General features: G+C 42.1%; 1 protein-coding gene across 1 annotated transcript in view; it reads right to left on the bottom strand.

Annotated features, from left to right (window-relative positions):
- Mep1b (meprin A subunit beta) overlaps positions 1-8,406 on the bottom strand; it is a 28,803-nt gene extending 20,397 nt beyond the window's left edge. The window contains exons 1-5 of the mRNA XM_021150985.3: positions 8,313-8,406; positions 5,777-5,795; positions 5,005-5,055; positions 4,344-4,384; positions 191-269 (exon numbers count right to left, since the gene is read on the bottom strand). Of these exons, the coding sequence (XP_021006644.1) occupies positions 191-269; positions 4,344-4,384; positions 5,005-5,055; positions 5,777-5,795; positions 8,313-8,375 (253 nt within the window). The 5' untranslated portion in view covers positions 8,376-8,406. The remainder of the gene's footprint in view (positions 1-190; positions 270-4,343; positions 4,385-5,004; positions 5,056-5,776; positions 5,796-8,312) is intronic.
- Positions 8,407-23,047: the final 14,641 nt, after the last annotated feature.

Here is a 23,047-nt window from a genome sequence, read left to right as displayed (position 1 = left end):
ACCAACATATATTCAGTCAAAAATGTTTAAGATCTTTTAATTCTGCATTTTGCTTATTTTTTAAAGTAATTGTATATAGCCACATAGAGGAACAACAGCAACAATAACACCACACAGGTCATTCTGGTCAATGTTGGCCCTGTCATCTCAGGAACACAGTAGCTGCAGAAACTCCAAAGTGTGTACTAACCCAAGCTGTCCTCTAGAACATATGGAATGGTATGTGGCCATCTCTTGTGGTCTCCAATGATGGAATTCTTCCCATTTGCCTGTCAAAAATAAGTGTGAAAGGGATCAGTTAAATGAGATAGATAAAGCTAATCAATTATCAGTCTGGAAATAAGTGAAGTTTCCAGTTCTTCCTGGTAATCCAAACCAATGGGGTATGTGTCTAAATTTCTACCATAATTTAATAAAATTTGCAGATGGAACTCAAAAAAAGATTGTTGGAAAACACACTATAAGACTGTAGATGTTTAGATATTAAAAATACATAAGAATGGGCTCTCAACACCTCTACAGTCAAGACTATTTCTTGTTCTTGAACAGGATCTAAATTTAGTTCTCACCCCCCACATCAGCAGCTCTCACACAGCATGAATAACTCCATGCAAGTTCACACACACACACACACACACACACACACACACCATGCATATGATACAGATAAACTCATGCAGGCTTACACACATAAACTCATGTAGGCACAAACACATACATACATGTGTTATACATAAACACATGCAGGTTCTCACACATATACACAGGAAAACAGGATGCATGTAGTGCACATAAACTCATGCAGGCACATACTCCTATAAATAAATAAATAAATAAATAAATAAATAAATAAATACACAGAAGGGGAGTGATAATTAAACCAAACCTTAAAAATCTAAATCTCAGAGGGAAAAAAAAAATCAGACATAAGATGGATGAAAATTTTTCTGGAGGAGAAGCCTGGAGAAACAGCTCAGCTGTTAAGAGCACTTGCTGCCCTGACAGAGGACACAGTTTGTTTCCCAGCACCCACCTGGTACCTCAGAATCCCCAGTAACTCCAGTTCCAAGGGATCCAATGGCCTCTTATGGCTCCAATGGCCCCAGAAACACCCATGGCACACAGAGACACATGAAAGCAAAGCACCCATACATGTAAGCTCAAAAATAGACAAATAAATATGCTTTTAAAGGCATCCTAATTTTATAATAGAAGATGAATAATATATTTTTTAATGCATCTGCCCTGGCAACACAATAAATGTCATTCTGGAGAGCAGAACTTTTGGGTGGTAACTGCAGCAAGGCCCTCACACTGGCTCAGCCAGTGCTTTATCTGAGTCACCACATCAGCCCACAGTCATCTATTTAAAGAATGACTTTACTCCAGGAAATGAGTTTCAGGGTGGAAAATATTATGGAGAAGGAAATGCAATATTTGAAACTGAAGGGCGAATTGGAGGGCTATTGCAAACATACAGGGAACCAATGACAGGGTTTGGATGCTGGGGAAAAGTGACTGAGCCAAGACTGCTGGGAGAGGCTGGCAGGGGCGCTAATGGACTGGGAGAGAGTGGGGATAGACCAGGAGCAAGGTGGACTCCTGAAAGTGTTAAGGATTTCCTTGCGATGAAATTTCTGAAGCAGTGACAGGCAGCTGGAGAGGAAGGCTCTAGGGGAGGGTCAGTGCACACCTAGATTTGCTGTATCTTGTAGACATTCACATACAATGTGCAAATGGAGACTGGGGCTTGGGGACAAGGCAGGGCTACAATTACCCACTCAGACCTACTTCAGAGGTGGCACAGTTAAGCCATAGCTCAGGTGAGATGGAGAAGCAGAGAGAAAGGGGCCAGGACCAGGAGGAAGCCTTCAGATGGCAGCTTCCTCCCTATTTCCCTTCCTTCTCTCCTTTCTACCTCTTATCCTCTCCCCCTGTCTCTTCCCATCGTCCCTTCCCTTACCTCCTCCACCCTCTTCCCCGCTTCCTTCATCCCTCTGTAGTCCTTCCTTTTCTCTCCCTATCTCTTCCTCTTCCCTTCCTTCTCTTTTCTCCCCCCATCACTTTCCTCCCCTCCCCCTCTCCTTCTTTTTGTACTATTGGAATCAAACCCAGCAAGAGCCTCAGTGTCACACTGTATCCCTAGCTTCTCTTTGACATTTTAACTTGAGTTTGGGTCTTACTGTGTACCCCTGGCTGGCTTTGAACCTATGGTTCTCCTCCCTTGACCACCAGAGCAGGTGGGATTAGAGGTCTGAGCAACAGGTGTAGGTCATAGTTCTATCTCTTCAAGGAGGATTTGAGAGGTTAGCCTCTGATGTGTAGAGGGCAAGGAGGGATCACAGAGTGTGTTGGGGAAAGCAGGAGAAATCTGAAGAGCAGAAAGTTCTACTGGGTGATGTCTATGTCCACGGGTGTGCATATTTTAAATTATAAACAATCTTGTTAATTTCTCTATTTTTAAGTTTACACAAACTTCTACAACATAGCAATTATAAATGAATTGTTAAGCATCTTTGACTCCATCACCTACAAAAGAAGAGTAAGTTCTTAAAGTTTTAAAAATCTGGAAAACTGGGGCTGGAGAGATGGCTCAGCGGTTAAGAGCACTGACTGCTCTTCCAAAGGTCCTGAGTTCAAATCCCAGCAACCACATGGTGGCTCACAACCGTCTGTAATAGAATCTGATACCCTCTTCTGGTATGTCTGAAGGCAGCTTCAATGTACTCATATAAATAAATCTCTTTTTTTTAAAAAAAATCTGGAAAACCAAAAAAATATATCTTACTTTTCTTTTTAGAAAGTGCTTAAGACACTGAATTCTTGTTTGTTTGGTTGGGTTGTTCTGTTGTTCTGGGGTTGTTGTGTTTTGTTTTGTTTTGTTTTTGTTTTTGTTTTTGTTTTTGTTTTAGACAGTGTTTCTCTGTGTAGCCCTGGCTGTTCTGAAACTCACCATGCAGACCAAACTGCCCTCAAACTCAGAGATCCATCTGCATCTGCCTCCCAAGTGCTGGGATTAAAGGCGTGTGGCAGGACACCATGTCCAATAAGATACTGAACTTTTAAGTCCTCTTAATCCACATGTACATCTGCACATGTGTTCTTCTGTGTGTCATATGACTAGATCAGAATCAACACTCAAAGACTGGTTTGTGAGTACCCTTTCTTTGCATCATTATTTATAGCTGATTTCAGGGGGAAAGTAAAATAACAATAATAATAATAATAACAATAACTGATAATTATATATTATACAGTATATGTATATATAAATATATTTTGTTATATGTAATAATATAATAATATAGTGATTATAAAATACCATAATAATTATATATTTATACATAATATATTTTATATTATAGAATACATTCTATATATAATTTATTAAATATATCAAATATTATACAATATATTATTATAATGAATAATTATTAATAATAATAAGAGCCTAAGTCATTGGATATAGTTACAAATTCAGTTTTAGTTTACTCAACTAGACAAAGTCAGTGCAACTCTTGTTTTTGAACAAAAATTCTCCTTATTGCTGCAATAATAAGAATCATTCAAAGCGCCCTTTTCCCTTTTCCCTTTCTGCCACCGCCAAGCCATCCAGACTGAGGAAGACCCGGAAACTCCGGGGCCACGTGAGCCACGGCCAGGGCGGCATCGGTAAGCACCGCAAGCACCGGGCGGCCACGGAAATGCTGGAGGCGTGCATCACCACAGGATCAACTTTGACAAATATCACCCAGGTTACTTTGGGAAAGTTGTATGCCGCATTACCACTTGAAGAGGAACCAGACCTTCGGCCCAACCTGGATAAACTGTGGATGTTGGTCAGCGAGCAGATGCAGGTCAATGCAGCAAAAAACAAGACTGGAGCTGCTCCCATCATTGATGTTGTTCGATCAGGCTACTACAAAGTTCTGGGCGAGGGAAAGCTCCCTAAGCACCCTGTCATCGTGAAGGCCAAATTCTTCAGCAGAAGAGCTGAAGAGAAGATTAAGGGTGTTGGAGGTGCCTGTGGTTCTGGTGGCTTAAAAGCCACACCAGAGGTTAATTAAATGCTAACATTTTCGGAAAAAGAAAAAAAAAAGAATCATTCAAATCACCACATACATGTTAAGAGATAGTGAATTTCACTACACAGAAACCTAAGCACTGGAGGATGAAGACGTAGCTATACTTGAGTCCTTACAGGACAGCGTACGCTCCGAATCCATGTCACCCGGCTGCTACGCCTTCTGAAAGAACGCCTGAGCCAGCAGCCAGTGCCCATCGTGCTCAATACTCAAAATCCGCGCTCAGGATCCAGTCGCACAAACATCATTGCAACTCACCTCGAGTCTGATGTCTCCCTCAAAAAGGTCCAGTCCCAAACCTAAGAGAAGAATTGAGATAAGCCATGTTATTACATTGACTTCCTGTGCCACATAATAGACAACGTTTTGAAATTTTCTAAGAGAGGGGCTCACAAGGCCCCATCCCTAAGGATCTGTAGGCAGTTTAATGGTTTCTTGGGGGTGGGAGAAAACTGTAGCCACTGGTAAGCAGTGCATGCTCTTGTGAATGACCCCTCACCTATCTTTGTAACCCTGATGAAGTTCAGAAGAGGAACAGCAAAACAGAGCAGAGAAGCAGGGATGGGAGGGGGTGATGAGAGGGTGGAGCTTGGTGGGAGCTTGGGGAAACTGGAGAGGACAGAGAGAGCAATGGGTGGATATGATCAAACACGTTATATACACGCATGAAAATACCGTAATGAAAGCCATCATCATATGTAACTAAAAACATGATAATAAAAAAGTTAAGGGGGACCCTGAAAGATAGCTCAATCAGGAAGAGGTGCCTGCCACCAAGCTTTGACAACCTGAGTTTGATCCCTGGGAACCTATATGGTGGGGGAAAGAGAACCCACTCCCACAAGTTGTATACACACACACACACACATAATGAAAATGTTTAAAATATTATAATAAAAAAGAATGAAGAGCCACAAACCTTGATTAATATCAAATATGTCTTGATCAATTCCCCCATCTATGTCTTTGACTGAAATTACAAAAAACATATGAAGATTATGTTCATGAAAGAAAAAAGAATCTCATTAATCACACAATCAGAAGGAAATAAGTTTTTGCCTCAGATTCTCATTTAGCTTGCATTAATTAATTGATGGGGACTCTACTTGATTGACCCTCCTGTGAGCCAGATTGGGGACTGAACGGGGGACTTTTGCGTGTATGCTCGTCCTTTCCACTTCCTTGAGTGTCAGATGACTTTAGGAAGAAGACATTGCTCACTCTGCATGTCAGTATACATAGCTTGGAAGGCAGGACTAACTAGAAAATGAAAGTTTAAAACTGGTCACCCAGAAAGCCACTGTAGTGGCCTTTCTTGTACTTCTGGTTTTCTGATGGGCAGATGGGTCCTGATCAGCCAGTGTTGGTGCTGGGGTGATGGCTTAGTGGTTAAGAGCACTGGCTATTCTTCCAGAAGCCCCGAGTTCAATTTGAAGCATCCCTATGGCAGCTCACAATTGTCCATAGCTCCAGGGGTCCCAACACCCTCCCTCATACAGAAATAAGTAAAGATGAATAAATCATTTTTTAAAAAGCCAGCATTTGATCAAAGTTCATCACACAGTTGCCTGGGTTCTGCATCTGCTGTCATGCCTTCCACTCAACAGAAGTACACCTTTATGGCATCTGCTCATTTGATTCAGCATGTAACTTTCTTACACTGTCTAGAGCAAAACTCAAAATAGACTTACCAAACTTTTCTGGAGCTGGCTGGGAAACAAACACCGGGAAAAAAGGTATCATTACAAAGCTCATGGTATAAGTGACATCCTTTGCTCCAACTTTGGATCCCTTTGATAATCATATTTAAAGTTTATTTATTTATTTATTTATTTATTTATTTATTTATTTATTTATGTGGTGTCTGTATGTGGTGGACAGAGGAAAACTTGCAGTAGTTCGTTCTAGTCAGTTTTCTCTCTGTACCATGTGAGTCTTGGGATAGAACTCAGATCATGAAGCTCAATGGCTGGTGCTGAGTCACCTGCTGAGCCAGCACCGTGGCCCCAATTTTGTATGTATTTTTTAATACCAGGTCTCTCTGTAGTTCAAGCTGGAACTCACTTTGTAGTCTCGTCTAGACTAACCTTGAACTTGCTACAACTCTCCTCCTGCAGCCTCCCAAGTGCTGGGGTGACAAGCATGAGCCACAGTGGTTCTAAGTCACACGCAGAAAGTTCTTTTTATTACTAAGATACAGCACTTTCGTTCATATATCCCAGACAAATCAGCTGGAGTTTATCTAACATTTTGACCAGACAGATTATTCTCCTGTTGTATAGAAACTGAAGTTTCCTGAAGCTTCCTGTTAAATGAATTTAAAGATAGAAACAAAACAACAACAACAACAAAATCAACTTCAAAGTTTGAGAAGAAGGCAATACAACCGCAGCCCTCAGGAAAGCACTCAGTTTACGCGTGCTCTCCCGGAAGACCCAGTGCTTGGAAAAGCTGCAACCTTCTTCCCAGTGAACAGCAGGAACTTTACCTAGCACCTTACTAGAATCATGTCTACCATCGTGCCTCAACCAGGACTCTACCTCTAAACACAATACCAAATGTCTAAGCAAAATACAATGAGTAGATTTTGTGAGTTTTTTAAAAATGCATACAACTTTTTGTTGTTGATTTGCTTTTTGTTTGTTTGTTTGTTTGTTTGTTTGTTTTGGAGACAAGCTCTTTCTGTGTATCTCTAGCTACCCTGTAGACCAGGCTGTCCTGGATCTCAGAAATCTGCCTGCCTCTGTCTCCCTAGTGCTGGAACTAAAGGTATGCACCACTACCAACTGGCTAAAATACACATTAAAAAAAAATAGATTGTAAATAAATGACTGAGTTGCATGCCCAATAAGGGAAAAAAATGGAATCAACACTGGAAATTTATTTTGGGGGTGGGGGTATGTACATGGGCATATATTTGTGCTGTTGTTTCAGAAATCAACAACAAGTGTCATTCCTTTTCACACAAAGTCTGTCACTGGGCCCCAGGGCTCACCAGTTAAGCTAGGATGGCTGAGCAGCCAACCTCAAGGAGCCCTGCATCTCTGTCTCCCCAGCACTGCATACAAGCACATACCATCATACCTGACTTTTTATATGTGTTCTAGAAATCAAACTGAGTCCTTATGCCTACGATGGAAAGCACTTACTAAAGGCAACCTCCCCCAGGTTCTCTGAGAACTTTCTAATCAATGTGATCTAGGGAGAAGTCAGCGGAACTCGTAGAAAATCCGTGTGAGTTATACCTGGGTTCTCTACATTTAAGGCATTTTACTTCATGGTCCTGAATCTTAAATCATCTGTGTGATGAGGTCACCACCTGATTTGGGTGACCCTCATGAGTTATATGACACCACGCCAAAACATGCTGTAAAAATGTAGTGCTGTTTCACACGGGTGTAAAGTACAATTGCACTTTAAAAAAATTTTAAAAACAAGGTAACAGTGGAGATAAAGAAAACTAAACTGTTTAACAAGATGTGGGTGTGAACTAACTGGTCAGATGGCTACCACCGTTTTGACAGCAAGCATCCTAGTTTTCTCATTTGGTAACCACACAGCACACATTCACAAATGACCCCATTACCTGCAGAAAGAGATTTACAAGCAGCTTCTCTGAACCCCAGTTAAATGTGTGTGAAATGGCCACTTCAACTCTGTAAGTCTCTATTTATCTGTACACCATCAGCTCAATAGAATGTATTTAAGTTCCAACTAAAGTGTTAGATATTTAACCTTGGCCATTTGGAGATTTCATATAAGACCTTGAGTTAGCTTAGGGTACAAACTACCTAGTCCTGCTGGAAGATTAGTTTTAGACTGGCAAAGATGCAGAAGAGAAACTCCATATTGTGAAACTTTGTTGATGTGGACATTGCTTGCCTCTGACATTTGTCAGTTTTCACCTGTGTCAAGTTATTCTCAGTAGCAGTCAATATGTCACTCAGCAATAAAAATGGCTTACAAAACTTGTGTTCGCTATCTTATCAAAAGAAAACCTGTCACACAACAGTGAAACAGAAAGGAAAATATAATTTTCTGTCACAATCTCTGAACCTCTCTAGCAGAGTGACGTTTTATAATCAATACCTTCCAGCCCCTGCCTCCCAGGAAGGGATGCTTATTTAATACCAACATTTTAAATTATGTAAAGCAAAAGACAAACAAACAATTATCACTCAATGGTTGATATTGATAGACCCCCAATTTTTCTGATAATTTTCTTACCAAACCAGAAACCAGGAGAAATGTGGCAAAAACCAGAAACCAAGGCTGATGCTGGGCATCCATACTGTGGCTTCCAGATGAAAGCTGCAAGCTATGACAGTCATGGCAGAGCTGACTTTTAAAAGCTAAACATTATAACTTCCAGCCTTTGATCTTAATGTTAATGATCTATCTGTCAAGTCATCTTGCTGCTATAGTAACTTCCAATCAAGGAGCTAAAGTCCAGGGTTGCTGACACACCTCTTTTTCCCCCTCTTTACTGTGCCAACATTGAACAACTAAAACTTGTCACTGAGACATATTCTCTGATGTATACATATTGCTTCCCAACATTACTAACACTGTTTCAGCAAAAAGAAACATACATGTATGTGTACACACACATACACACACACACACACACACACAAGCACAGAGTATGTGAATCAACCAACCTCTCACTGTCTTCCTCAGACTCTAATGATAGTTTATTAAATCCAGAATCAAATAGCTGTTTCCTGACTAGGGCCATGAGAAGCTACAATACAGAGTCAAGAGGGTATTAGGAAGGAAGAGAATAACTCCTGTGAGGCCAAAAGTAATACATACACGCCAGAGAATGAACCCACCCTGAAGGGTCACACATGTGGAAATAAGAATATTTCCATAGTGAGACTACCTAGGATGGTAACTAAAGGAATAATTTTCCAAGGATGCCTGAGGAGAGACAACATCAGGGATCATATGTGGCCCTGCCAACACCTCTGGACTTTAAACTTGGGCACAGAATCATTTATTTGGTGTTGGAGATATACTTCAGCAGCAGAGCCCATGCCTTACATTTACAAGGCCCTGCGTTTGATCTCCAGCAACACATACACAAAAATAGCTTGCCCCTCATTGGCTGCAGTGAAATTTCTACTACCTCCATGGAACTAATAATGACTCTTAAAGAAAAATAAAGGGAGGAGGCTGGAAAGAAGGCGCGGCCATCAAGAGCAGTGGCCCGTCTTTAAAGGACCCAGGCGCCATCCTTAATACCCACACATAGATCAAAGGTGTCGTGATTCCAGTTCCAGAGACTCTGATGCCCTCTTCTGGCCTCTGCAGGCACCAGGTACATATGTGATATATAGCCATATATACAGGCAAACAGTCAAATACAAACAAACAAACCTTCTCTTAGAAATAAAGGAAGATAAAGTGAGATCTTTTAATGAGGAAGATCAAATTATGAACATCTGGCTTTCCAGGCTGCAATGTGTGCCTAAAACACCTAACTGCATTCTAACTATTAGGACAGACAGCTATCATTTGAAAGTAGGAAAAGAGAAGCAGAAAGAGCAGGAAGCAACAGTTCGTGGGACAGGAGAGTCTATTTTCCACTCTAATTACAGGGTATGACCCAAGTCTGAATAGGAGTCTCATAGAAAGTTCACAAAGCACAGCTGAATCCAACTGCAAAAGCTGCATTCTGCCTGGGCTGGATGGATGACCTCTGTATCCTCTTCTGTCCTGGGTTTCAGTGAAATCCTCCTACAGGAACACAACCTGAGGGGAGGGGTTTAGCTTACCTCCAAATGTCATCATGTACATCCTGTCCCTGGGAGCCTTCAGGAGCTTCATCCTGCATTTGAAGCTGTGTCTGCTTCTGCTTGCTGGTCCAGCTGTGCTATTCATGTCTCCCTAGGCAACATCATCAACTGGAAACCTGGTGTCAGGATCACAAAATTTATAGATCACTGTTTCTCTCAGTAATGTGGTTGACGAGGCATCCATGGAATAGGACAGCATTCTAGACCTGAGTTTTGCAAACCATGAGACTGCAAGAGCTAGTGCAGAGGTACAACAAGAGGGTCCAAAATATCTCACAATATGATTTTCTTTACCTGAGTCTACCTCCAAAATGTATAAATTGTGGGGCTAGGTCTCTAGCTCAGATGGTAGAATATTTGCTTAGCATTTGTGAAGCCCTGGGTTCAATCCCAAGCACTACAGAAAATGAGCTGTTGTATAAGTCTGTAATCCCTGAACTCAGAAGCAGAACGAACAGAAGTTCAAGATCATGCTCTACCACATAGAGAACTTAAGGTCAACCTGGGCTACATGATCCTATCTCAATTAAAACCTAAAACAGCAAGTTATGACCTAAGTTTCTTAATACCAGCTCTTCATGAAATATTATAAGCACTCCTAAACATATTGTGAGAAGATCCTTCCATCCTTCTCTCTATATACATTTGTGTGTGCATAAATACATACATATACTTAAACTACATAATGTAGAGAAAAGGAAAATAATAATTATAGGTGAATATAGATATCTATGCATTGAGAACACAATGCACAACCAACTAGACAACAAAAGCACTCATAAGGGCTGGAAAGATGGCTCAGAGGTTAAGAGCACTGACTGCTCTTTCAAAGATCTTGAGTTCAATTCCCAGCAACTACATGGTGGATCACAACCATCTATAATGAGATCTGATGTCCTCTTCTGGCATGCAGGCATGCATGCAGACAGAATGCTGTATACATAATAAATAAATAAATCTTAAAAAAAAAAAGCACTGATGAGCCACAGGCCCAGGGTGGCTACACTGTTTGATGCTAATCAGGCTGTCACATTATTCAGAGAGATTTATTTCCAAGTCCCTCCCTTAGATTACCATTTTTTACAACATTTCTCAGAATTGTGACTTATTACTAGTTAGCTAGGGTGCTTCAAAAAGGGAAAATCACCAGGATGTATAAATACCCACAGGAAGACTGCCTTAGAGAGCGTTTCATGGCTATGAAGAGTCATCATGGCTTATAAAAGCATTTTTTTTTAGTTGGGGATGGCTTACAATTTCAGAGGTTTAGTCCATTATCATCATATTGGGAAGCACGGCAGCGTGCAGGTAGACATGGTGCTGGAGAAGGAGCTCAGAGTTCTACATCTAGAAACGAAGGCAACCATAAGGAGACTGTATTCTGCAGGCAGCCAGAAAGGGACTGAAATCCCACGCTGGGCGGAGCTTGAGCATAAGAGACCTCAAACCCATCCCCACAGTGACATACTTCCTCCAACAAGGCCACACCCACTGAAACAGGCCACATCTAATAGTGCCACTCCCTATGGGACGTGCATTCAAACACATGAATCTATGAGAGCCAAACCTATTCAAACCACCACAACGACGAATTTACTTTGAGGAGTTGGCACCATGTGATTGCAGGTGCTAGCTCATCCAAAATTTACAGACAGTGGCCTCAGGAGGCTGGACAGCCAGGCTGGAACTGGAGTTGCAGCCACTGAACTAGAGAACTACTTCTCTAGTGACTAGAGAAGTTCTTTCTATAAGGGCCTCTATCCCTGATACTCAGAAAGCATCCAAGGACCAGGAGTAGCTCATCAATAAGTCAGTAGACTGAAACTGAAAGGGGAAAGGTCTATCCCGACACAGACTAGCCCAGTTCTGATGCCTGTGCTGGTGCCTCAGAGGGGGCCCTTCTACTGGCAGCCAGCCCACAGGGGACAGTGTGGCACAAAGGATTTGTGCCTCCATCAAACCAGGCAACAGCTCCCTGAGGCTGCCACAACCAGATTCCCAGGGGACTCTAGTCTGGCTCAGCTTGTGTCCTGTTACTCTGGACTTCCATAATCTAGAGTGGGATTGGTAACACTGGGGGTGGGGGGTGGGGGGAGAGTAACAATGGAACTTGCTTCTTAATTGGTTATATGTCTGCTTCAGGGGACCACTAGAGCGATTTGGAGAAGGGAAAGCTTGTTCAGTGGTTAAAAGCACTCACTGTTCTTGCAGGTGACCAGAATTTAGTCCCAGCTTAGCACTGCCTACAACTTCAGCTCCGGTGGACCTGATGTCATATTCTTAACTCCTTGGGCACTTGCACTCGGGTGAGCAAATACCACAAAGAAACTACAAATATATCTAATTTTTTAAAGTAGTAGAGTAAATAGTTTGTTTTTAGATACAAGTCGACTCTCTCAGAGACAAGTCCAGCTGAGCGCCCCTTGCAGTTCAAGCTTGCAAGCATCTGGAAGAAGCATCCCTCCTCATTTTACATGTATGAGTATTTTCCTACATCTATGTCTCTGCACTACATGTGTCCCTCGAAGAAGCAAGAAGAAGGTGCTAGGTCTCCTGGGACAGAGGTTACAGTTGGTAATGTTAGGTGCTGGGAGTGAACCCATGTCTTCTGGAAAAGCAGCCAATACTCTTAACCACTGAGACATCTTTTCACCCCATTCCTGGTTTTTGGTAAAATGTTTGCTTATTTGTTTGTATGTCTATCTATGCACATGGGGGCTGGGGGGTGAGTGCCTCTGTTCACAGGAGCCCAGGAGGGCATCAGGTGTCCTCTTTGTCACTTTTGGTCTATTTCTTTGAGACAGGTGTTGTGTGGTATTCTTCAGAGAAAACTGTTCAAACATGAGTTTAAACCGATAAAGTCTGTATTAGCCAGCTGGCATAAGGGGCTAACAAGGGGATAAAAAACTGGTTAGTCCCTATTCCTATGTAGTACAGTAGTTAGGTCTCCAAACATAACTAGCAATCCTGGCTGAATTTTGGCTGGGAATGATTAACTATATCCTCAGGGTAACTTCTTGTGGCATAAAGTCTGATTCTCTGAGTTTTGTTTTGTTTTCTGTTTTTCAAAAGCCAAAATCCAGAAGAAGGCATTGGATACAGATGGTTGTCAGCCACCATGTGGTTTCTGGAAACTGAACTCAGGACTTCTGGAAGAACAGTTAAGTGTTGAGACCGGCCAGCAGCTCACATGTCCGGGTTCAAGCCTGGAAGGCATCTTGGAATCTGGAAGAAAAGGGGGAGCCTAGGCGGGTTGAGAAATAATGGAACCAAGACATGCTAGTCTGTTCAAGGTTCAACTTTAATGTCAGGGAACATGCCTTATAAAGAAAAGGGGAGAAGGTCCATTCCCGCCGATTCATCCTTGGAGCCTGGAACCAGCTGCAGATGATGACATGCAGGATAGGGTGTAGTCTCCAGAATAGCTCCAGGGCTTCTCAGCAGGTAGCAATATCTTGAAGAGGAACAGCAGCAGTGGCAGAACAATAGAGTGATCTAGGGAGGAAGGCTCCACCCTAGATAATCTTCTTAGTGGCAGCAAGATCAAGTTCTGGATTAGCCTGCTTCAGGTTTATGGGAGACTACGGTTAATGCTCTTAACCGCTGAGTCATCGCTCCAGCCCACCAGAATCTTTTTTCAGAAGGCCTTAGTTTTACCACCCCAATTTTTGTAATGGAAATTCCCTTGTTTCTGGCAACTAGGGGGCCCAGATGCAGGGCATACATAGAATTTTAAACTTTGCAATTTGAATCTCAAAAGATAGATTTCTATGTCTTTTTACTCTCCATACAACCAGACACTTAAAGTGGGCATCAGCAAAGGTCAAGATGGAACACAGGTTTCTGGTCTATAGTCAGAGTAATCGTTAATACCTTTCCCTCTATCTATCTTTCCCCACTCCCAGTTCAGCCCTGAGGACAGCGGGGTTTGGACCATGCCCCTATATTCATACCTATAGTGTAAACACAAGGGTCAGGAGGACATAGAAGGGCAGAGAATGGAAGGGCCAGGGCCAATGAAAACTTAATTTCAATGGATTCATAGTCTAGAAACGGTTCACTTGGCAGCAGCATCTGTGGATTCACCAGAGTGGTGGATCCATTGTGCAATGCCAGCTACTTTCATAGTCACAGGATTAAAGAGAAAATCACTAGGTAGGGTCTCTTCCAGGCTAATTTCAGCACCCCTTCGGATATTCACTTGACCCAGATGGTATCACTCGACTTGAACAAGGGGAAACGTGATGAACTCATATGTTGGCTGAGTCTCTCAGATAGTCCAATGAAATAGCCTGAATAGAGAACTGGAGGGTCCATAGTAACACGAGAAAGGAAAAGTTAGAGATTTTTGCCAATTACAGGTTTCTGAGGCAGGTAAACAGAAGGGCAGGTATGATAGTCTGTATATGGTCTGCCCAGGGAGTGGCACTATTAGAAGATGTGGCTCTGTTGGATTAAGTGTGTCACTGTGGGTGTGGGTTTTAAGACCCTCATCCTAACTGCCTGGAAGCCAGTATTCTAATAGAAGCCTTCAGATGAAGATGTAGTATTCTTAGCTTCTCCTGTACCATGCCTGCCTGGATGTTGCCATGTTCCTGCCTTGATGATAATGAACTGAACCTCTGACCTGTAAGCCAGCCCCAATTAAATGTTGTTCTTTATAAGACTTGCCTTGGTCATGGTACCTCTTCACAGCAGTTAAAACCTAACTAAGACAGCAGGTGTTTGAAACATAATCTTATAGAGGTAAATCCCTCCCTACATGAGGTTCAGCAGACTAAAGCAAAGCAAAGGAAGGAGACTTATCCATCCTTTTGTAGAATCTAATGAAGAGTTTAATGGTTTCTTTTTTAAACCTGACCAGAACTCTGAGGTCTATGTACATAACAAAGTTTTTAATCTCAGTCTAAAGCTTTAGTGATTAACTAAAAGGTTTTGGTCATGAAAGCCAGGCCATTCATTATCTGGCCTCACTGCTAAGGTGGGAAGTCAAAATGAGGGACCTGTTCCTGGAAGAACTTTGTAACTACTATATGAGCAGTTTTGGTCCAAATGGGGAATGCTTTTACCCACCCTGAAAAGGTATCTAACAAGTACTTGTATCCACCCCTGACAGGCTAGATATTGACAAAGATAGTTTTCCCAGAGTTCACTGGGGTGTTGGTCTCTCATCTGAACCCCTTTCTGGGTAGGAGCTCTATGTTTTGAATTTTCTTGAGCTCGAAATTGTCATCTGGCTGAGACATCCCATGCTAGGCTATCCAGTCTAGGAATAGTATACCTTGGTATAAGCAACTCAGAAAGTTAGTGTTTTAGTTACAGTTTTAGTGCTGTGAACAGACACCATGACCAAGGCAACTCTTATAAGGACAATATTTAATTGGGGCTGGTTTACAGGTTCAGAGGTTCAGTCCATTATTATCACAGCAGGAGCCTTGTAGTGCCCAGACAGGCATGGCACAGGAAGAGCTGAGAGTTCTACATCTTGTTACAAAGGCAAGCAGGAGAAGACTGGCTCCCTGGCAGCTAGGACAAAGGTATTAAAGCCTATGCTCACAATGACACACCTACTCCAACAAGGTCACAACTTCTAGTAGTGCCAGTCCCTGGGACAAGAATGTAAAACTATCACAGTTACCAACAATCCTGCCAGGTGTTATCTCAGAATGATCTCTCCCTCTGGTGTCCTCCATCAACCTGTGGGTTTGAGCTATCCATTCCTTCTTTACCATGGAGTCTCAGGCAGTACCTTGCCATGGTATCTCATCAATAGGCTCCTCTGGTATTAGGGTCAACTCAGAAGCTCTGCAGTGAAGGATGGCAGCTTGTAAGGAAAGCCAAATAAGCTTCTAGGAGAGCCAAGATTTTTTAATGTATTATCTTTCTCAGTGGTGAGAGGCCCCTTTTTCTCTATAGATCATACTGTGGACACGCCAAGTAGTAAAAGCATACCAACTGGTGTTTCATGTGTATCATGGTGGACTTTCCTTTCCCACATCTGAAAGCCTGGGTCAGATCAATCAGTTATGCTGTCTGGGCTGAGGTACCTGGCTTGGGCCCAAATGGTTTTGGTTACAGTAACTACTGTAGCTCCCATGTACCTGGTTTTATCTTTCATCTCATGACAATCACATATAAGCACCTGGGTAGCCAAACTGATGACAGTGAATTTTTCAAACAGGACTCAAGGGTAAGCCAGGAGTAGGGCCTGGAACTGGGTTACACAGTCATTAGACAGTGTTCTGGTGTTTCTCTGAAAAAGGCCCCAGCTGAACCATGGAGTGCTGTGAGTCTTGACCCAGAATTTGTTTTTTGTTTGTTTGTTTGTTTGTTTGTTTTATTAAGCCATCAGTAACTACTTCAGCTCTTAGGTGGTTCATCCTGTGACTACAGGGTCAAATGGTTTGGACAGGTATTCCAAATCATTGGGTATTTCCATGGCACCAAAGTTTGGATTAAAACCTCTTTTTTCCTTTGTTTCATGGATAAGTAGATGAAAGGATTTTGAGACATCTAGAAGTTCTAGGGCTGGAGTGGAGGACAGAAATGATTTTACAACCTCAAATGCCTTTTTTCAGTCTCAGTGCAGGTTAGGAGCTCAGTGCTCCCCAGTTTATGCTGGTCTATAGAGGCCTCGCTAGTTCCACAAATTCTGGTGTCCAGAGGCATCAGTATCCAGCTGCACCTAGGAACCCCCCAAAAAATAGCAACAGGAAACATTTTCTGAGCATACAAGGACCAAAATTATTGGGAAATCAAGTGTGTACTGACAGATTATCTGTACTGCGTGTGTCTTCTCTGCTGGCTTTACTCAAACTCTGCAGAACACCTTGGCTCAGATTAGAAACTAGTGCTCATTACTTTTTAACTGTATGTAGAGGTCAAAGGACAGCTTGCGGGAGTCAGTTCTTTCTCAACCGCATGGAGTCTAGGAATCAACCCATGTCATCAGGTTTCACAGCAAAAACCTTTGACATCTGGCCTAGTCTGACTTTATAATGAACTTCAGTGTTTTCATTATACATAGTAAGGCTTTTGCCCATATAGAAACAAGAAGGTTTGATTATGGGGAAAAAAAAGTTTTAATTATTTTCCCACTATTATACCTCAAAGTATAGGCATCAAACTGTTTTGTCTTTGGATTGGTTTGTATTATTCAAACAAACACATCCATCTCATTACCATGAAAATTTGCTTTAATCTCCAATAAATGTCATAATTTTAAGTATATCAAACAGTTTTTCAAAAATACATTTTGTGATACCCAGATACTTATACATTCAGAGAAAGCCACCTTCTACAAAGGGGACACACACACACTTTTCACTTTTTATTTTGAACGGAAGATCTCACTAAGTTTCCCAAGCTGGTTTCAGTTTACTCTGTAGTACAGACAGGCCCAGAATCTGTGATCCTCCTGCCTCAGTCTCCCAGGTAGCTGGAATTACAAACTGAGTCACTAAAACCAGCTTAAAATAATTTGTCACTTAATATCAGTGAATGTTTAATTTGTATGCTTCTTTCATATACCTACCTAGCCAGGATCAGGTAAGATTTTCTCAGGCACAATAGCTTTCTAGATAAACAGTTTATGAAGCCCTGACCTCAATGTGCTGAAGAGACAAACATTGCCAAGAATGTGTAAATGACATGACAGTTGCACACAACAGCCTGTTGTGTCATGTGGGCAGATGAACCAGGAGCTAAGGTATGTTTCCACAGGACAGATCAGTTGTCCTGGCAACCACCCTACCAACAAGAGCAAGCATAAGGAGTTTGAAGAACCATACATGATGTTTCTCAGAGAGAATCATTGAGGTCACCTTAACAACAGAAATTATTGAAAAGGAAAAAAAAAATCCAAGAACAGAATATATTCTATGATCTTGTTTACATATAAATGACCTAGTGTAAACATTTAGAACTAGACAAGAAATTAGTACAAGAACATAAAAATCATACCTGTAATCCTGGCAGTAAGGAGATAGAGACAGGAGAATCAGAAGTTTGGAAGCAGCCGGGCGTGGTGGTGCACGCCTTTAATCCCAGCACTCGGGAGGCAGAGGCAGGCGGATTTCTGAGTTCGAGGCCAGCCTGGTCTACAGAGTGAGTTCCAGAACAGCCAGGGCTACACAGAGAAACCCTGTCTCAAAAAAAAAAGTTTGGAAGCTTAAAGTTCTCAGCTATTTAATAAGCTTGAGAACAACCCAGGCCATGTGAGTCCATGTCTCAGGGGGGGAAAGCAACAATAAAAAGACTATTTTATGTTAGTATAAATAACATTTTAGTGACAAAGCACATGTTCAAAACCAAAAATACAACAATGTTTTACAAACTCATAGTCAGGTTTAGTAAAATGTTGGTGGAGTCTCACATCTAGTGATACATTCAACTCATCAGTAGAAAATATACCCAAAGGATGCTCCACCATACCACAAGGACATGTGCTCCACTATATTCATAGCAACCTAATTCATAATAGCCAGAAGGTGGAAACAACCCAGATGTTCTCTAACCAAAGAATGGATACAGAAAATGTGGTTCATTTGCACAGTGGAATACTATTCAGTCATTAAAAATGAGGGCATTATGAATTTTGCAGGCAAATGGAAGGAACTAGAAAATACCATCCTGAGTGAGGTAACCCAGACCCAAAAGGACATGCATGGTACATACTCACTGATAAGTGAATAATAGCCAAAAAGTTGAGAATACCCATGATACAACTCATAGATCGTAGAAAGCTTAACAAGAAGGAAGGCCTGAGTGCAGATACATGAAACCCACTTAGAAGGGGAACAAAATAATCACAGGAGACAGAGAGAGGGAGGAAACTGGTTGGCAGTGGGGAGGGCAAAAGGAAGGGCAGGGTCAAGTATTGGGAGAGTCAGGAGAGATGCCCAGAGGGCCAGGAGGATGGATCGAAACATGCAGCAGTGGGGGTTAGGGAATGGGGGGCAGGAGTCCTAGAAAGTCCCAGAGACCTGGGATATGAAAGGCTACCAGGACTCAATGTGGATGACACTAGCCAAAATGCCCAACAGAGGGGAGATAGAACCTGAAGAGACCACCTCCAGTATTCAGACATGGCCCCCAATTGAGGCAGGGGGCCACCTGCTCATCTTCAAAAAATTTAACCCAGAATTGTTCCTAAGGGAAATGCAGGAACAAACATGGAGCAGAGACTGAAAGGCCATCCAGTGACTGGCCCAACTTGGGGTCCATCCCATGCACGCACAAATCCTGACACTATTACTTGAGGCCATATTGTACGTGCAGACAGGAGCCTGGCATGGCTGTTCTCTGAGAGGTTCTACCAGCAACTGACTGTGACAAATGCAGATACTTTCAGCCAACCATTGGATTGAGATCAGAGACTAATATGGAAGAGTTAGAGGAAGGACTGAAGGAGCGGATATGGATTGTGACCTCATAGGAAGAACAACAATGACAAGTAACCCAGACTCCTCAGAACTTCTAGAGACTAAGCCAAAAACCAAGAAGCATACATGTGTAGCAGAGGCCTGCCTTGTGTGGCTTCAGTGGGAGAGGATGAACTTAATCCTGTGAAAATTTGATGCCCAGGGAAGGGAGATGCTGATGAGGGTGAGGTGGTGTGATGGTTTATAAAAGTTTGGCCCAGGAAGTAGCACTATTTGGAGGTGTGACCTTGTTGAAGTAGGTGTGTCACTGTTGGTGTGGGCTTAAGACTCTCACCCTAGGTTCCTGAAAGTCAGTCTTCCACTAGCAGCCTTCACAAGAAGACATAGAACTCTCAACTCTGCCTGCACCATGCCTGCCTGGATGCTGCCCTGCTCCCACCTTGATGATGATGGACTGAACCTCTGAACCTGTAAGCCAGTCCAATTAAATGTTGTCCTTTATAAGACTTGCCTTGGTCATGGTGTCTGTTCACAGCAGTAAAACCCTAATTAAGACAGATGGGGATGGATGGTCCAGTAGAGGAGCACCCTCTCAGAGGCAGGGGGCAGAAATGGAGTGAAGAACTTGGGGGGACAGGGAAGGGGGAAACTTTTGGAATGTAAATAATAAAATAATAATAATAAAAAAAGAAAGGCCGGCAGTGGTGGTACACACCTTTAATCCCAGCACTCGGGAGGCAGAGGCAGTCAAATTTCTGAGTTCGACGCCAGCCTGGTCTAATCTAAAGAGTGAGTTCCAGGACAGCCAGGGCTACACAGAGAAACCCTGTCTCAAAAAAAAAAAAAAAAAAAAAAGTCGCAGCTAAAGATCATGGATAAAATTAAAATGTGACCTCAAAGAAAACAATACTTGGAAAAGAAGCATTTTCTAATATTGTAGGTGGCTGCAGGTTTTGTGGTGATGGTATTGGTCTATTGCTTTTAAAGTTTTTTAGACAATTACTCCCTATAGCCAAGGCTGGAACTTACCCTACAGACTTCATTGGCCTGGAACTTCTGACCATCCTGCTTCAGCCTCCTGAATGCTGCATTGTGGGCACAGAACCACCAAACACATCTTAGATTATGAATGTTCTAATGAAGCACTCAGCTTCATGTAGTCTTTTTGCTGCTCATTTGTGGAGGGAAAAGTGCTCATGTGTTATCACATGAGGTGATAACACATGAGCAGGTGCTAGGGAGCCTGAGGAGGCCAGATGTCTCAGAGTTGGAATTACAGATGGTTGTGAGCCACCATGGAGGTGCTAGGAATAGAGCTTCAGTCCTCTGCAAGAACAGCCAGTGCTCTTAAATCACTGAACCATCTCTGCAGGCCTGGCTACCTTGGCTTGAAACTCGCTAATTCCACTCAGCTGGAATCTACCTGTCTCTGGCTGTATAGGACTATGATTACAAGCATGTGCTACCATGCCCAGCTTTTTTTGTTTGTTTGCATGACTTTTTTAACATGGGTCTTGTGGTTCCACATTCAGCCTCACCACTGGGGCGTGTGAATGCTGCTCGGGCAGAAGAAAGAGGAGAGCACTCGGCTACATTCCATCCTCTACTCATCAGGCTAAGGGAGTGGAAACACAGCCTCAGATGGGGGCCACAGCTCGATGAAAAACGACACAGGCTGGGGCTGAAGAGACCGGGTTTCCAAAACTCTCAGATGTCCAGACGCCACTGGGAACTGCGTGGAGTCAGGACGAGCCTGGGGCCAGGGAAGGGAGAACTTCACCTTAGTTCAGGGGGTAAATGTCTGGGAGCACAGAAGGGCCTCGGACTTAGGGAGACTTAGGCTGCACAGCTCTGTATCATGAAGGCTTCCCCTAACTGTGGTTCTTGATGACAGAGACAGTCCTTGATTGTCCAAGCTGTCTATTCATTGCTCATTGTGGAAAATGGGTGCATACCACTTTCTCAGGGTGGACCAGAGATTAAATACCTTTTGCAGGAAGAAATGTCCAGAAATGGAAGCTTATTGGCTAAACCCGCGGGCTGACCCATGTAGAGATTTCATTAGCATGGAGGGCTCTGTGCTACATGACTATTGGTCACAGTCTTCATGTGGGGTACCGCGGTTATGCATTTCGGAACAGGAACCTGTACAGGAGTAGATGAAACACTTACCGTTTTCAGATGCGAAAAGTACCGGAGTTTCTGAATCCGTTCAGCCTTCCCAGTGTTTGTCTGGTGACACTTGCCACACAGTTTCACTTAAGAGATGAAACTTGGGTTCCCAGCTTTGCAAGGCTTTTCTCACAGAGCTATCTCCTCCATCCCGAGAGCCTCATTTTCCCAAGATGTACTGGGAGCTCCTGGGATGAGGAGAACCCACCGCTCAGAATATCACACGGTGCCCGTGCCAGGGAAGCAGGAGCCAGAGACTGTGTCTTGAATTCCTGATTTTTTTTAAACTATTTATTTACAACGTTCTTGCTAATATAACTGCTTTTAAAATATAGCAAAACAAGGTCATTTACTAACCTGTGAAGTGGTACATACATGATATAGAAAAAAATCCAGTCAGTTAAATTATTATAGCAGATTATTGAAAATTATGTAACAAGGAGACCTGTAACACTCCCTGAACGTGTAAGAAATAAAATACTCTTGGCCATAGTAGCCCAGTCATTCTGTATTACTGACTAAAAGAAATATTACAGTAGAAGATAATGGCAGATTCACAACATTTTTGACAATAAATTTCCAATCTTATTTTAATGATATGACCACAATAAAAAGTTCACCACACATTATATCTATGCATTTCACAGGCGATTAGCAAAACTGAAGACAACTTCAGAACTGTACAAAGAACAGAAGCAAGTCTTAACACAGTTTTCCCATGGTCTTATCCTTTGAAATAAATTCAATACAGTAGTCAAAACTAAATCAAGATTTACTAGTGTCTAGAACAAGAAAGTAAATAAAAATAAAAGTCTCTGAAACAATTATAAAGTACATACTAATATCTTTTTTTTTTTTTTTTTTTTTTGAGACAGGGTTTCTCTGTGTAGCCCTGGCTGTCCTGGAACTCACTTTGTAAACCAGGCTGGCCTCGGACTCAGAAATCCACCTGCCTCTGCCTCCCGAGTGCTGGGATTAAAGGCATATGCCACCACACCCAGCTCATATTAATATCCTATCTTCGCAACATATACAATGTTTTGTAATCTTTCTCTTCTTATCTCAATTTGCAGAAGAAAATTCCAAACGATCTTAATTGTATGGTTAATAATGGTGTATCTTTTAAAATTCATGTGTTAGATCTCTTATTTTAAAAGAAAATAAAATGCAAAAGAGCAGTTAAGTACATCAAACAATCCAACTGAACAAGCCTCTAGAATGTAATCAGAGGTTTTTATTCAGCATTGCTGTTCAGTCTCTGCACAAATTGAGATACACAGATATGTACTTCCAAAAATTCAAGATACTATACAGATACACATTAGTATTTTGCACCCACCAATTGTTTACTGTATCAGGGTTACAAAGCTACTGATTATCAGGAATAACTTAAGTCACTGGTCTTCAGATGTGAGATTCAAATAAAGATAAATTACATCAAAATCAGTATTTTTTTTACATAGACCATCTTGAAAAGTGTATTTCAAGAAAATAAAAACAGCATTGGTTAGTGTCTAATCTTCTCTAAAAGTTTACTAAGTGCTAATTCAAAGAACCACGTAAGTCAGCATCTTATTGAAGCATAAGGTCCCATGGGACTTCAGTT

Source organism: Mus caroli, unplaced genomic scaffold (assembly GCF_978045245.1).
Source record: "Mus caroli unplaced genomic scaffold, Mus_caroli_1 scaffold_19, whole genome shotgun sequence".
NCBI classification, from domain to species: Eukaryota; Metazoa; Chordata; class Mammalia; order Rodentia; family Muridae; genus Mus; species Mus caroli.
The sequence above is the reverse complement of the archived record's forward strand: the minus strand, read 5'-3'. Positions and strand labels throughout refer to the sequence as shown.